The following is a 16536-nucleotide window of genomic DNA, read 5'->3' as shown; positions in this document are numbered from 1 at the left end:
TTCTGCTGATCCAAGAAGAAATTCTGTCTTCCAAGAAATCTCCCTCTTGAATGAGCCTAAATAGATCCTTACAAGAAAGTTTGTAACCTTAGTTGTAGTACCTATCTTAATCTTAGGAAGGCTCCTTAGTGATGGTGGGTTTAACATTTTCCAACTTTACTTACTATATAAAGACTATTGTTAGTCCCCCAAATTAAATCATTCCTTGATCCATGGCAGCATTATAAGAATAGATAGCACATTATCCTGAAACTGTAGGGGCTTTCCCAAACTCCAACTCCTAGCCAAGGCCCTCAAGATTCTTCTATAGCAAAGGCCCACCACAATCTGGGGAGCTAGCTAGTTCAATGGACAGAGTTCTGGGTCTGGAGTCAGAAAGACCTCAGTTCAAACCCATCAAATAGACATTTATTACCTGGTTAAGTTGCTTAACTTGTTTGCTTCCATTTCCTCAATTGTAAAATGGAGGTGATAAGGCACCTCACTCTCAGAGTTGTTGTTATTCCATTAGGGCAAGAAAGGATTGTAGAGGTCATCTTGTCCATCCTTGCCTATGAAATAAATTTGTTAAAATGCCTAGTACAGTGCCTGGCACATAATAGGCACTTAATAAATGCTTGTTTCCTTCCTTCCACTCTACCTTACCAGCATGATCTCGTATTTACTGCACAGACACACTCAAACATTCCAGCCTTACTGCATTTCTGGAGATCCCGTACATGGTTTATGTTTTTCCATCTTAATGACAGTTCACCAATTTACTCAGTTCCTTAATTACTAAGCTGCCTTGTAGCCTCAGCAAAATTTAAAAAAAATTTTTTTTTTCTTACTAAAGTCCCCTTGAATCTTTTGTTACTTCATCTAAGCACTTGAGATTATATTTCCTCAGAAACATGTTAGCTAAAGGATCCAGCTGCTCAGGAATGCTTCAGAAATGGGTGTTGTAAAAAAATCCTCATTAAATAATGCAGTACCTTGTTTATTGTGGTTTCTTCTATTATATCCTAATAGTATGTCTGCCTCTGCATTTCAGTGGGGGAAAGCAATGGCTGGGGTCTATCCATCAGTCTTATTTATTTCCCAACTTTAATTTTAACAATTCATTTCCCTGAAACATCTGTGATAGAGAGGGCTGGTGGTGTGTGAGTCAAGGAAGTGCCAGTAAGTCATGACTGATTGGATTATTCAGAACCTTCTTTACCAACTCTATCCTTCATGCATGAAGCATATATCATCAGAGAGCAAGCTGGTCATAAAGTAAATTAATTAAATAACAATAGATAGTACATATCACCTGAATACTAACGTTTAGTTTAAGCGGTGACATGGGTGTAGGGCACAGGATTTGGAGTCAGAGGACCTGGTTTCAAGTCCGGACAGTTATGTATTTTATTTGTGTGGTCTTAAGAGTGACTTTGGACTAGGGTTTTCTGAGGTCCCTTCCAGCTCTAATAAAAAACATTGAATTTTGACCCAGGGGACCTATATTCCAGTGTTTCTACCTCTGGACAATTCCTCTTGGCCTCAGTTTCTTCATCTGTAAAATGAAGGGGCAGGCGGGAATGGACAAGATGTCCTCTACGATCCCTTCTTGCCCTAGTGGAATAAGCACTGGCTTTCTAGCTTAAGAATCTACCTTCTAAGAAGAGGCAGAGTCTCAGCTTGGCTTCTTTCTCCCTGTGTAATCCTGGGAAAATTCACTTCGTTTTCTTCCTCTCACCCCTGCCCCATTTCGAGCTGTCAATCCAAGGTTACTTCGCTCTCTTCCCCCATGGGCTGCCCCTTCGCAGGACCCTGCTGCCCTCTAGTGGCGGCAAGTGGCACTGCGTCTGCGCCGCGTCGCCCCCTGGCGGCCGCCTTTCGGAGACTGGTTCTTTTTCCCATCGGCCTCCGCTTGCGGGTGTTTCAAACATGGAGGAGCGGGAGCGGCGAGGGAGCTCGGCCCGGGCTGGGAGCCCCGGGAGCCCGCCCAGCCCGCGGCTGGACATCAACTCGGACCGCTTCGATCCACTGCTGGCCCTCTACGCGCCACGCCTGCCGCCCATCCCCTACCCCAACGCGCCCTGCTTTAACAACCTGGCCGAGTACGAGAGCTTCCTCCGCCTGGGCGGCCGGGGCCGGGGCCGTGGCCGGGCTCGGGGTCAGGCTGGCCCCGGGGTTCCGGGCGCTCCAGCCCCCGGCCCCACGTCGTCTGCCTCCAGCTCGGCGCGCCGGACCTCTCGCCGTCGTGGAGCGCCCGCCCCGGACCCCGAGCGCATCCAGCGGCTCCGCCGGCTCATGGTGACCAAGGAGGAGCCGGACGCCGGGGGCCCTGGCCCCGGCAGCAGCGGCCGCCCCGGCCGCCGGAGGAAGGCACCGCGCAACGTACTCACCAGGATGCCCCGTGAGTGCCGGAGGGTCAGCACTGCTGATAAAGGGAGGGTGGGGAAGATCTGCACAGCTGTTGGGGAGTGAGGAGGGTCTGCACAGTTGGTAAGGGATGGTGGTGAAGGGAGGGTCTGTACAGCTGATGGGGGGAGGTGCGGAAAGTCTGCAGGACTGATAGGGGAAATGGAGAGGGTCCAGTTTTATTGATATGAGGAAATGGTCTTGTGTGACACATGGAGGGGATGAGGCAAAGGGTCTACACAGCCGATATTGATGGGGGTGCATATGGAGAGGGTCTGTTTGATGTAGGAAGTTTTAGAGAGGCTCAGTATCTTTGATATGGGGGATTTGGGAGAGAGTCTGTATGACTGATGCTTCAGAGGGGATGTCAAGGAGTGTCTCGGTAAGACTGATGGCCCCCGAGGTCCCTTCCAGTGCTAGATCTATGATCCTATTATACTGTGAGAGAGAGAAATCTGGGAAAGGTCTGTGGGCCTGATATTGGGGAAAGGGAGGGTCTGTATGACTGACATGGGAAGATTTGGGGACAGTCTGTGTGACTAAGATGGGGGGAATCTGAGGAAGGTCTGTATGACTTATATGAGAGATACTGAGAAGGTTGGCATGGTTGATATGAGGAAAATTTGTAGGAAGTCTGGCTGATATGTGGAGAATATTCATTTCTGATATAGGAGGAATTACATATGTCTGCATAGCTAATTTGAGGGGATGTAGAGAGGTCTGCATGGCTAATATGGGGGACAGTTGGATGGTTGATTTGAAATGAGTCTACTTGACAATTCAAGGAAGTTTTTTTTGTTTGATTTGATTTGAGGAAGATCCATATGTATAGTTTATTGGAAGGTCTGCTAGGCCAGCAATTCAAAAAAGTGTCTTTATGGTGGGGTTTGTGGACAGCATAAAGGACATCTACTCTTAGTAGTGTCTTAGTCTCTCCCTTTTCTACCAGCTTTCCCAGTGCTGAGCTAAGGAGTCTTTGGTAGATTCCAGAATCTTTAAATACACATTGTTTAATCAATCAAAAGATATAAAACTTGGCATGCAGGGGCTGCCACTAAGAACAACACCTTGTTTGCCTTCTGGATGCATGAACTATGTGGATTCATATTACCATAATTGTGGGTTTCTTTAAATTCCAGAGGTTCAAGTTGCATGAGGAAATTTCTGGGAATCTCTTAATAAATTCTGATAGTAGAACTGTAGGAGATGGAGGTTGCTAGAATGTGCGATTTGGGTCTTGTATAAATGTAATAAACAGCCAGGCTTATACCTTTGTCATCTGGCAGGCAGTTCTGACATCTGCCCTGTGAACAAAATGACCTACTTAGCTATTCAAAGCATCTGTATCCTGATAGCTTAATTGTTATAATATGCCTCTTAAATGAGCCAGTATGTTAAATGAGTGATGTTTAGATTTCTCTTAGTGGTGTGTTTATTGAAAAAGAACATCTCTACTGACAAGATATAGAGCTGTAACAAGTTAAGGTAAATGATGTATGGGGCCATAGGATTCCTTTCGTGAATTTACAGCACATCTTGCCTGTCTACATCAAGTCCATAAGTTGTTCCTAAATGGGAACAATAAGACCATACATCTCTTCTGTGAATTAGATAGCTAGGTCTCAGATTGTAACACTAATTAATTAGAAGGCCACTGTATGCATAGTTGTGTTACTTTGTTGCAGAATGCTACATTACTGAGACCACAGAACATTCCTATAATAGTTCTAGGAAGAAGTACTCTGAGACTTCTTCAAATTGACCAGAGCTGTAGGGTCAACTCTTCCATATCCCAAATCATCTCTGGAGTTCTTAGAAAACTTGTTCTGGGAACAGAAATCTCTATTATGTCACTGGAAGCAATTAAGTGTGTCTGATATGTGCACCAAAAAAGGATTATTAGTAATCATGAAGCCTAGAGCACATGAACAGTCAAGGCAAATATAGAGTAGGAATCATCAGGCTTGTGTAAGCTTCCTAAAGGAAGTGAACCAAAGGTTCTCAGAGAAGGAAAGGACAGGAGTTGGAAAAGAACAGGAAAAAGGAGAAATGTGTACAAATATATGAGTACAATAAATAAGTCACAAAGGACGATAAGTAGATTTGCTTTGGTGGAGCAAAACTTGGTGTTGGTCATAAAGAGAAATTAAATCTGGGAGGAGATTGTTTTGGGAGGAGGCCTTATAGGCCAGACTGAAGGATGGATTTGATTTCTAAAAGTAGGGAATCACCCTAGATTTTAAAGTATGGGAATGAGACGATGATAACATTATTTGAAAGATTTTTCTAGCAGGTATGTGTGTAGCAGGGAACACCGAGGATCCAGAGGCACAGACACTAGCTAGAAGGCTCTGTAATCTAGTCATGAGGTGTGATAAGGAGCTAGATGAGCCTGGTGGCTTTGTAACTAGAAGTGAAAGAGATAGGTCTGACAGAATTATTTGGGCAGGATTTAGTGATGGTAGGGTAGAAAAGAAAAAGTGGAGAATGACGTTCCAAATGATTCTAAGGTTCTAAAGGGATGTCATGTGTATTAAACCAAAGGTTCTGTAAAAGCAAGGACCACATCTTATTTCTCTGTATTCCCTACAGTATTTTGCATATAATAAGTCCTCAATGAATATCTGATGAATGATATCTTTGTGAGCAATAATAGAAGAAATTGGGAAGGGAAGATATTTAGGAAGAATAAGGAATGTATTTTTTGAGGTTTTAGGTGTTTAATAGACTTCCAGGTGGTATTACCTTAGAGAAGGAATGACAGGTCTGGAGCTAACTTTTACTTTGTCTTTTTGTTCTGGTAGGTGGTGCTGGTGCTGGTGCTGCATTTTGACAATACCAAGTTGATTCTTCCCCTACTAAGATGTGGCTTTGTTACCCTCAAAGTATGGTGGTCTCTCCAGGAGCAGGAGAGGAATGCTCCATGGAATAGCACCTTATTAAAACCATTCAAGGGAAAAAATGCACATGAAAGCCACAGATGTGAGTTGAAAGGTCCTAAACTAGGTTTGCTATTTGACTAATTGGTTTTCAAAGTTTATTGGATAAGGGAGCCACAGAGCAGTTTTAGAAAATGTTTTACCATTCCTATTTTCTTTTTGACTGGAGGAAAAAATAAGACTTTACCTCTGAAGAGTTCATTTGGGCACATATTCTCTCACACATTTTGTATGTGTCTCTCTCCACATGTGTGTGTGTATATATATATAGATAGATATGTATAGATATGTAATGTAACTATGTAGAGGCAACATAGTATAGTGAGTAGAGACTAGATTTCAGGGTCAATAAGACCTGAGTTCAAGTCCTGCAGTATACTGTATGGTACTGCAGTATACATGTATGGAATATTTGACCTTGCTTAACGTAACCCTCCCTTCTGCCTCAGGATGACTGTCCTTGCCAGATGTAGACTAAATTAGTTTAGGGACTTTCCTACTTTCCTCTCTGCCAGGAGTTTTCCCCTTCAATGAAATCCTATATAGGTCCAGATACACACACACACACACACACACACACATGCATTCATATATATACATATATAAAGAGAAAGGGAGAGAGAGCTAGCACTGTACATAAGGGTAAGTAAACAACCAAGGTGAATTTAAACATACCTATAAAATAAGTTATTTCAGAAATGTGCACCAAAAAGTTGCCAATTTTATTGGTACATATCCAGACATGGTGATGATAGCATATAATAATGCCATTATTATAAGTAAATATATGCTTACAAAAATTAAAATGCACTTTTTGACTCCAGTGTATTTGAAAGTATGTGGATGAAATAGAACTTTGTTTACAATCTCTTCCACTTCTTCCTTAAATACTATTAAACATTATTAAAAATTAATAATATGGAATCTTGAGATAGAAGACTAAAGTATGGTTCAAGAGTTTCCCCCAAGTCTAATTTGGGATCATTGATTCCTAGAACTGGGAGTGAACCTGTGCCAAACTTTTTCTCCCATTGACCTTTCAGGGTGAAAAACCCTCCCAAATCATACCTGCCAAGCCTCTTTCCTCCACTTTCTCAAAAAGTAATTTCCACTGCTAATCCTTGTCTGACCTACGTCATCAATTTATTAGATTAGGGGGAAATAGGAACCCAGAAATTTAGACAAGAGCTGACACTATTATTTTTCTTTATAAAACAAGAGAAAGTAATGGCATATATATCTAAGCTATTCTGCCTTGTGTATCTTTGGTACAGCATAGCTAGCTCACTGCGAGTACTTAAAAATTAAATAATAACAATTTTTATAAAATTCATCACTGTTCCTAAGCACTTGGAAAAGGATTCCTCATTGAGTTGAACAGTAAAAGCTAAAGTTCATAGTCCCAGCATTCCTTCTCTGAGTCATAATGATCCTTATATGTGGCATCTATTTGCCATCTTATAGAATCCACATGCTTGGCATGTGCCTTTTACACCATCAGAGTTTGGATTTCAATCAATATTTCATATTGTATGAAGACAGTGTGTAGTTAAATCATCCGACTTCAGAGAGTCCAGATATGGAGTAGACTATGCTTTTGCATCCAGGCAGTTTTTGCAAATGTCTTAGAATTATGGATATTTAGGGCAAATTAAGTTTTTCACTCCTTTAAACATGTGAATGTTGAGTTTTTTGTGACTCTGAGATGGAATTCAAGAAGAACCTACTTAAATGACATATCTTAAGGCATGGGATTGAGAACAATTTGTATACAGATCATTTGGGAAGCACGTTAAATTGGCTTGACTAGAAAGTTTGCCAAAGGGGGTGAGAATTATTCAGATGAATGGGGCAGAACAGTTTGTTAGAAGGCTTTGAAGAAAAATATGTTTAGTTTTGATATGATAGAGTGAACCAATGTAAGAAGAAAATCTTCATCCTAGTGGATGATGCAGGTCACATATATTAGAGAATGTATGTGTCCATCTTTTTGTCTGTATATGTGTGTATCCATACATAAAATAGTTCTGCTATATTATTATGGGGACACCATCTTGCTATGTGTGGGGAAAGCAACAATGAGACACATCGAAACATAAACTGTGTTCTGTACTGGGTTTGGGCAGAGCTTAAAGTTCATTCATCATCCACTTATTAAATGCCTATTGTGTGCAGGGCACTCTGCTGGGCTCTGAGAGAGTCACAAAGATAGAAGAGACCAGGATTCTGCCCTTAAGGAGCTTACAGTATATTAGGGGAATAAGATTTCTACACAACCATAATACAAAAGAGAGCATGGTAAGTGCATAAGCAAGTACAGCCCTAGTCATCAGACTTCTGAAAAAGGACTCTTTTTCACTGGGGTGATCAGGGAACCTTCTTAAAGGGTGGGTAAAGATTCCACCTGGTGAGATAGGGAGGATATGCCAATCAGTCAGCAGACTTTTATTATGTTTCTCCTGTATGCTGGGTACTGTGCATATGTACTCAATATCATATATATATATATATATGTATATTTTAAGTGTATATATTCAGGATAGAAACAAAAAGGATCAGAGTCCCTTCTCTTAAGGCACTTATTATTTTGACAGGGGAGACCAATACGTATGTATGTTTGTGTGTGTATGTGATATACAGAACAGCCAAAAAAGAGAATAAATATACATTGGTTAAATATGAGATAATTTGAGGGGAAGAGCACTAGCATTTGAGAGAATGATGAAGAAAGACTTCATGCATGCTAGAACTTTGTCTTAAAAAAAAGAGAAGGATTCTTTTATTTAGAAGTGAGGAAGGAGTACATTTCAGGCATGGCCAGTATAAAGGCATGGAGATGGGCAATGGAATGTCATGTTTGAAGAACCTAAAGGTCAGTTTAGCTGGATGATAGCCAAATAAGTTGTTGCCAGGTTGTGAAAGGCTTTAAAGCTTAAACCAGAGGCAGCTAGATATCACCGTTTGGAGATGGGAGGTCTTGGATTCAAATGTGACCTCAGACACTTTCCAGCTATGTGCTCCTGAGCAAGTCACTTAACCCCAGTTGCCTAACCCTTACTGCTCTTCTGCCTGATACTTAGTATCAATTCTAAGACAGAAGGCAAGTGTTTTAAAAAATAAAAATAAAAAAAACCTTAACTTATTTAATCCTAGAAACAATAGTGAACCAGTGCAATTTATTGAGCTGGTAGCAACATTGCCTTTGTTTAAAGAAAATCACTTTGATAGTAGGGTCTAAGATGAACTGGAATGAGGTAAGACCATTTAGGATGCTGTTGCAATAATCTAGGGAAGAGCTGATGAATATTTGAGGTGTCCATGTGAGTAGAGAAAAGGTACTAAATGCAAGAGATAGAGGAAGAAATGGCAATATTTGTCTGTTGATATGCTACCATGTAGCTGAGGGAGAATAAGGAGTTTAAGATAGTACCAAAGTTCTAGACCTGGAAAACTGAAGGAATGATGCTGCCTTCAACAGAAATAGGGATGCCACTTCCTACCTGTGTGACCATGGGACAAGTCACTTAGCCCCAATCAACTAGCTCTTGCCACTCTTCTGTCTTAGAATTGGTACAAAGACAGAAGGTAAGGGTTTAAAAAACAAAACAAAACAGAAATAGGGATGTTTGAAAAAAGGTTGCATTTTTTTGGGAAAAGATAAAATAAATTTTGTTTTGGACATGTTGAGTTTTGTAATTTTTTTGTGATATCCAGTTCAAAATGTATAGTAAGTTTATTGACAATTCAGGACTGATGCTTAGGGGAGAGAACCAGAGTTGGATATAAAGATATAAAGTCATTTCCATAAAGTGCTAATAAGCCTATGGGAAGTGATGAGGTCATCAAGAGAGTATAGAGAGAGGGGGCAGGTGGGTAGCTCAGTGGATTGAGAGCCAGGCCTAGAGATGGGAGGTCCTGGGTTCAAATCTGGCCTCAGATACTTCCCAGTTGTGTGACCCTGGGCAAGTCACTTGACCCCCATTGCCTACCCTTACCACTCTTCCACCTATAAGTCAATACACAGAAGTTAAGGGTTTAAAAAAAAAATTAAAAAAAGAGAGTATATAGAGAGAAGATGGGCCAGGATCTGTGTAATATGGATAATGAAACTTCAGAGGAGACTAAGAAGCAGTTAGATGTGTTGGCTGAAAATCAAGAAAGAGTAGTGTCACTGGAGAAAATCTCTATTAAGAGTGGTCAACAATAAATAGAGAAGGGGGCAGCTGGATAGCTCAATGGATTGAGAGCCAGGTCTAGAGATGGGAGGTCCTAGGTTCAAATGTGACTTCAGCCACTCCCTTGCTGTGTAACCCTGGGCAAGTCACTTGACCCCCATTGCCTACCCTACCACTCTTATGCCTTTGGCTTCAAGGTGGAAGGTAAGGGTTTTTAAAACAAACAAACAAACAAACAAAAAATAAATTGAGAAGAATGAGGACTGAGAAAAGACCTTCAGATTTGTCAATTACAAGATTGGGGGTAATTTTGGAAAGAACAGTTTTAGTTAGTGATGAGATTAGAAGTCAGATTACCAAGAGTTAGAGAAAGGGGAGGAAATAGAGGCAGTGAGTAGTATTATGGGGAAAACCAGGGGAGTTAACTTAAATATTAATGTGGGTCCAGAAGGATGTGAGGGAGACAGGAATGACAAAAGATGGGGACTTAACAAGTTAGGGAAACTGGGTTTAACTGCTAAAGAAAATGTCTGTTAATGGAAGTGGCAGTTAGGCCTAACAGTCACCCTGCACCATCTAGACAAGGGGCCTATGGAAACTAGCAAGCAAATGACAAGAATTTGTAACAAATTTAATTAAGGGAACTATGGTAAAGGATGGGAATAAGGGTTGGGTTTCTACACTTCCAGACTAAGGGCAAATCACAGGGTCAGGGGAGGGACTTATCTACACTCAACTGAGACCTAAGCAAGACAGAGCCCAGAGAATAGCAGGACTGAAGTGGGTATCCTCACAGCAGAGTCCTGACACACTTCAGCGATGTTGCAGCTCCTCCAGGACCACTGGCTGTACTCTTTCAGGTGGGTAGATTCTGGGAGCTAACTCAGCCCAAGTTAACCTGCAACTCAGGTTGGGATTAATAGTCTCTACCAAAACCTCCCACAAGTAGATGTCAGTCTTCCTTCTGTATCTCTGGAAATCTGGGTGCAAACTCCACTTCCTCTGAGGTCTCCCAGTGTCAGTTACAACTTGTCCCAACCACCATGGAATCCGTCTCAGAGAGAGAGCACACTTCCTGCTTCCCCATTCCATTTGGAATTCTCAAGCCCTTTCTGCTAAGTCTCCTAAATAATAACTAAGTAATCCTCCTCATAACAGTTGGGACAGTTTTTTTTTTCCCTAGGACTTAAGCTGAAAAAGGGAAAAGAGATATAAGACCAAAGCTTGATGAGTTGATAGTTTCTAGTGAGGAGGTTTTTTGTTGTTGTGTTTATTCTTTAACTTAATTGAAAGAGACAAGACTTGGGCATTATTTGAAGACAATAGGGTAGAAATCAGTGTTTTAAGAAGGGTTGAAAATTGAGGGTTTGGTAGTTAAGGTCGCCATCTACTGGAAAAAGTGGGAGGAAATGTGATTAAAGGAATATGTCTAAAGGGGTTGGCCCTGGCAAAGAAAAGGGCCATTTCTTTGTCAGAGGCAAAAAAGGAGAAAAGTGTGGGAGATCACTTCAAAAGATTTTGAGATAAAGAGAAGGGAAGAAGCAAGAGATTGACTTTTTGCAAAGTGAGCCTATTTGAAGTTGGATAACATGAATTTATAATATACCTAATTGGCATTATTGTGTGACTTCCCCTAGCTCTCTTTAGCATTATGTGAGTAAGGACATAGGAAGTGGAAGGTAGGAGCAATGCAGGTCTCAGATGTGACAAGGTAGGTTTTGCAGCAGTGAAACACTGTATGGAATTAGTTTGCCAAATTCATGGAGTCAAGACTGGAAAAAACGGAAAATGAAGCCAGAGCAGAAGTAATGGCTTTAGAATATATTCAGAGGTAAAAGGATTAAATGCTTCAATGAAAGTGAAGAATAAACTTTGGAGAGATGGGGCATAGGGTGAGACAGGATGATGGGAGATAAGAGATTGTAAGAGGTTTTTTTTAATAAGGAAGTGGAACAGTTGTGGATAATGGTGAGAGTCAGGGTTTAACTACCCCTTTGTGTTATTTCATTATAGTTAAGGAGTAAGTCATGTGAGAGAGATTGAGAAAATGGGAGTGAGGAAGTTTGGAGGAGCAACCAAATGCTGAACTACTTTTAAAAAGAGGAGAATGGCTTGGAGGCCAGCCAGTACTGAATTTTCTGGATTGGGTGGGAAGCTGTAACTGAGTGAATTAAAAAGAAGAGACATTGCTGAATGACATCAGTAAAAGGAAAGTCTAGAAGTGATAGTGGAGGAGAACAGAGTGTTCTGACTCTGCTTCAGGGCTTCATAGATTGGAGCACTGGTGAAGAGGATGGCCATCTAGTTGCATCATCTAGGAGAAGCTCTCTCTTAATGAGGGATAGATAGAAAGAGATCCAGAATGAAGGGAAGTTTGTTTATGAACAGGAATTCCAGAAGATACAATGGAATAGGTGGGTAGAGTTAGAGTGGGAGATAGGTAGATTAAGGTTGCAGAGATAGGAATAAGGGAATGGGAGGCAGAGATTGAGAATAGTTTCTTCTCTGTGACTGATAGTTGAGTGATTTCAGGATAAGGAGAGATAAAAGTGGCGGCAGATTATTAACCATAGTGGTACTAGTGAGTGGCAGACAAGTAATAATGTTCAATCTTGAAAGGGTGTTGTTGCTGGACAAGGGCCAGGAGTATAGTAGTGCCTTAGTTCCTTCTACTAGCTTACCTATATCAGAATCTCCCCCAGTCTAGTGGTCCTTCTCCGTGGTTGAAGGAGAGAGGTGGGTTGGGAACTGCTGCATTGTGAAACTTAGAGTGTAATATATGGGACATATTCATGTGACAAGTAGTAGTCCCGTTTTATTGGAGCATAATATGTATAAAAAGGAGTAGTAGGCTACAAAGGTAACCTGGAAATGGAAACCATATTGGACTTTATTCAGTAGTAGATCATTCTGCCTCTCTGACTCCTGACATAGACATTTGTGTGCTACCCTGACTATTGTGTTCTTTTTATTCCAGTGCATGAGGGCAGCCCACTGGGTGAACTTCACCGCTGTATCAGAGAAGGGGTAAAGGTCAATGTTCACATTCGCACTTTCAAGGGGCTTCGGGGTGTCTGCTCTGGCTTCCTGGTTGCATTTGACAAGTTCTGGAATATGGTAATTAGTTCTTTTTATGGGGCTGGAAAAAAATTCATAGGAATTAGCCCTTCATTTGATTAGGTAATCTACATAACCTTTTTAGAATAGCAATTATTCTGATAACTGCATTGGAGAAGAGTTGGAGTCCTTAAGCTCTACTGGAACCTGCATAAGATCTGTGTTCCACTTTGCTTCCTTTCCCCCCAAAGCCAATTCTCTTATCCATTCATTCAACAGGTATTCTTTGAGCATCTATTATATGCAAAGTCCTGTGCTGGACACTGTAGGGGGGATACAAAGATATATAAGACAAAGACTCTGCCTTCCAGGAACTTACAATCTAGTAATGGAGAGAAGACATGTACATAAATAAACTATAATACAAGGTAATATATAGGTGTCATCATTCTGGAGTTTGTTCTCCAGGAGTTGTGGTTATCTTCCTCCTACAACTTTTCCAACTTATTCACTGTACTTTAACAGCCCCACATACATTCTCTTAAACAGAATTCATGAGTGATGTCTTATTCTTAAATACTATCTGTCTTATTCTTAAAGACTATCAAAGGGAAGATAGTTGGTAATAAATAGTATATGACAGTGGTGATGTCAGGAGATCTTATTATATAACATGAGTCATTTCCTACCTGTTGCTGACATGGATAGCAGACAGAGAAAGAGAAAGAAACTAGAGGTTATATGAAATGGCCCTCAAAATGGGAATGGGAACAATTCAGCAGTCAGAGGATTTTCAGGAGAAAAAATAAACGAGGATCAGAAGTAAAAGTGAACTTTAATACTTTGTAATCTTTGACCACAGATGATTTAGAAATAGTACTAAAATTGCTTTTATTTGCTTATTACCAGTGCTAATTATTTACTTCTTGTGAATTGAGATAGCTAGTTGTGGTTGCTATCTAATGATGAGAATGCTTTTTGGAAGTACTGAATATGCTGGGATTTTTGACAACATTTTCAATCTTTCTCCTTGTTTTCTTTAAAGGCACTTACTGATGTGGATGAGACTTACAGAAAACCAGTTCTGGGCAAAGCATTTGAACGAGAACCTCCTTTAACTCTCACCAGGGTAAGACATTTTCCCCTACTTACTAACAACCTAGTATTGTATTAAGGATTAAGAAATACTATATTAAGATTGGGGGCAGGGGAGGAATAAGATGGGAACTGTAGTAAGGGGTGTAAGGACTGGTATCATTATTCTCCATATTTCCAATTAATGAAAGCCTTCATTTCTGGAAACAAGGTATGGTGATAAGGACTTGATTATTCTCTTCTACACACCCCAATTTAAGTCTGACCTATGTTGCATCACCTAAAGATGAAGTGTCTTTTTAGTTCAATATAAAAATAAATCTTGCTAATTATATTTAGTTTATATATATATGTTTATATCTATTTTTATATATTTTATATATATAAAATATATGTATAATTGTTAATTATAATTAGTCACATAAAATGGCAGGTGACTTTTTTCTTAATTGTCCCTTTATTAATTTATCTACTGATGAGAATGGGAGAAATTGGTGTTGACTGATTTTAGAAAGGCAAAGCACTGTTCTACAGTGACAGGAATGGGTATTTTAAAAAGGGAATGTAGAATGTCAAGAGGGCAGCTAATATTCGCTTTGTTTCTTCGCAGCTGTTTGACCGACTCAAACTTCAGGATTCCTCTAAAAGGGAAGCTGACTCCAGGTCAATGGTTGAAGATTCCACGTTGTCTCGATATTCACAGACATCGACTTGGAAGATGGCCACAGTGTGGGGGAGAGGAGATGAGGATCGGGGATCACAGAAACGTTCTCGTTCGGCACCTTCTTCACTTCTGGCAGCCAGGTCTGACATGTCAGGCAGGACTACACGGACAGAGGGCTCTAGTGCAGGGGGTTCTAGTTCAAGGGGTCGGTCTCGTAAGAAAAGGCAGAAGCCCAAAGTGGATTACCAGCAGGTATTCACACGGCACATTAACCAGATATTTATCCGAGGAGAGAATGTCCTACTTGTCCACCTTGCCCAGTGACCAGCTGAGCTTTGAGTACCTTGTTTTTAAAATAAATTGCATGAAATTGCATTTGCACTGTGCTTTTTAGCATCTCTGTGAAAAGCTAAGTTGGAATGATTCCCTCTGATCTTGGATGTATAGAGGAAGGAGCTGAGTCTAGATATATTGGTTTGTCCACAAAGATGGGGTCAGCAAAGAAAGACTCTTTTTAGAATGAGTGGCTATTCAGAGGCAGAAGGCATTGTTATGAAATATAGATCTATACATTTATTCATAAATATAAATTAGATTTGGTTTCATGTGCTGCTATCAATACTCTTGAGAAATTAGAAAAATGATGGCCTTTTTGACTCTGCTAGGGTCATGGTGTGTTTCTAACTCACCCCAGATACAATAGCATGAAAAGGGAAACCATTCTTTACAATGATGTGGTATCTCTATGGTGAGTGCTTATAGAATTTCTTTTTAAGAGATAGTGGTATGTATTGTGCTGCCAACCCTGCACTGACAACTGCCTTTGGTATCATACCATTCATCCCACTTGACTTTCTCCTGATCAGAGACTAGAATTTATGAGTTTCATTGAGCATTCTTAACACCCATGGAACCCACCTACTTGGATTAGGGGGGATTTATACAGGTGGTATGCTATAAACACCTAGCTGTAAATATACCACACTTGGCCCTGCTGTCATTGTGAATTTGGTAGCTTAATCCATATGTTCACTGTCCTGATGAAGCAAGTTTTTGTGTATGGTAGATCAAGTGGGAATTGTATCCTGTTTTCTTGACCTTTTGCTATCTGACTTATGTGGCATGCTCTTGGTGCATGAGCTAGTCTGGCATGGCATTTAGTGCAGTATGAGTTGTCTTGTGAGCTGTGCGGCATTTGTGGTGCCATGCAAATTGCTGTGCATAGTCTAGCTTAAGTGGGTTCAGCATGAACTTAGTAATTTGTACATATCTTAACTGCTAGAACTCCCTCTCCTGGAACTGGGAACAAAGGGTGCTTTTTTAGCTTGGCTCTAATGTGAAACTGGGAAAGATTCTTTCCCCCTCATATCAGGCCAAAGAGGCTTTTGCAAGCTTTCGTGATAGGTGGTGTTGTCTCAGTGGGTCATTGTAGCCCAAGATGATACAGTGCAACAAGAACACCATAGAAATGTCACTTCCAGCAAACCTGTTGTGCTTCTACTGGAATGATTCTTTGCTCTTTTACTCAGCCAGTACAGAACAGGCTATATCCTGAAACAGACTGTTAGACAATAGCTGACTTTTTTTGGGTTGACTGTTTCTTTCTTTTTCCTGTAGCAAGGGATAGCTTTTGTGCAGAATGAGAATAAGTTCATTATATGGTTAGTCATTCAAGTGTATGGAAGGAAAAGTTACCCTAGTATATTATGCTATGTAACTTGTGGCAAAAACCCTTAGAGAAGGAAGGGGAGCTCAGGTATAGATAGCCGACTTTTAGGTCCTGCTGCTCATTCATCTTATGACTGTAGGTAAGTCAATGTAACCCCTTTCTGCCTCAGTTTTCCCCATTAGTCATATGGGGAGATAAGACACCTACCTCATAGGGGTATTGGGAAGAAGAGCCTAAAAAAAGCATTTTGAAGACAAAGTGTATTATTTAAGTGCCAGGTATGGTTTTTATTAACTCTTACTTCCTTTGCTTTTTAAGGCTTCATTATCTTGTGATCAAGGCAGGTGCTATATAAGATAGTCATTATTTGTCATTAGGGATAAAGATAATCTTCCCATAACTTTAAAACCAAAAGGCTGTCAGGTTCTCAGGAACCATTTGATAGGAAAGTCTATGTTCCATTCCTCGTTTCTAAGGAGTAATTGTATTCCTTAAGAAAATGCCACTAGCATGAAGACAGTTTGGGAATTACTGGCTCCTCATCTCTCC

The 16536-nt window shown here is 40.6% G+C and overlaps 1 protein-coding gene across 1 annotated transcript; it reads left to right on the top strand.

Annotated features, from left to right (window-relative positions):
* Window positions 1-1911: 1911 nt before the first annotated feature.
* LSM11 (LSM11, U7 small nuclear RNA associated) lies at window positions 1912-14693 on the top strand. Its single transcript, XM_044661751.1, has 4 exons — window positions 1912-2383; window positions 12480-12619; window positions 13605-13688; window positions 14265-14693. The coding sequence occupies exons 1-4, from the start codon at window positions 1912-1914 to the stop codon at window positions 14640-14642; spliced, it is 1074 nt and encodes a 357-aa protein (XP_044517686.1). The 3' UTR covers window positions 14643-14693.
* Window positions 14694-16536: the final 1843 nt, after the last annotated feature.

Source organism: Gracilinanus agilis, chromosome 2, assembly GCF_016433145.1.
Source record: "Gracilinanus agilis isolate LMUSP501 chromosome 2, AgileGrace, whole genome shotgun sequence".
Taxonomy (NCBI): domain Eukaryota; kingdom Metazoa; phylum Chordata; class Mammalia; order Didelphimorphia; family Didelphidae; genus Gracilinanus; species Gracilinanus agilis.
The sequence above is the reverse complement of the archived record's forward strand: the minus strand, read 5'-3'. Positions and strand labels throughout refer to the sequence as shown.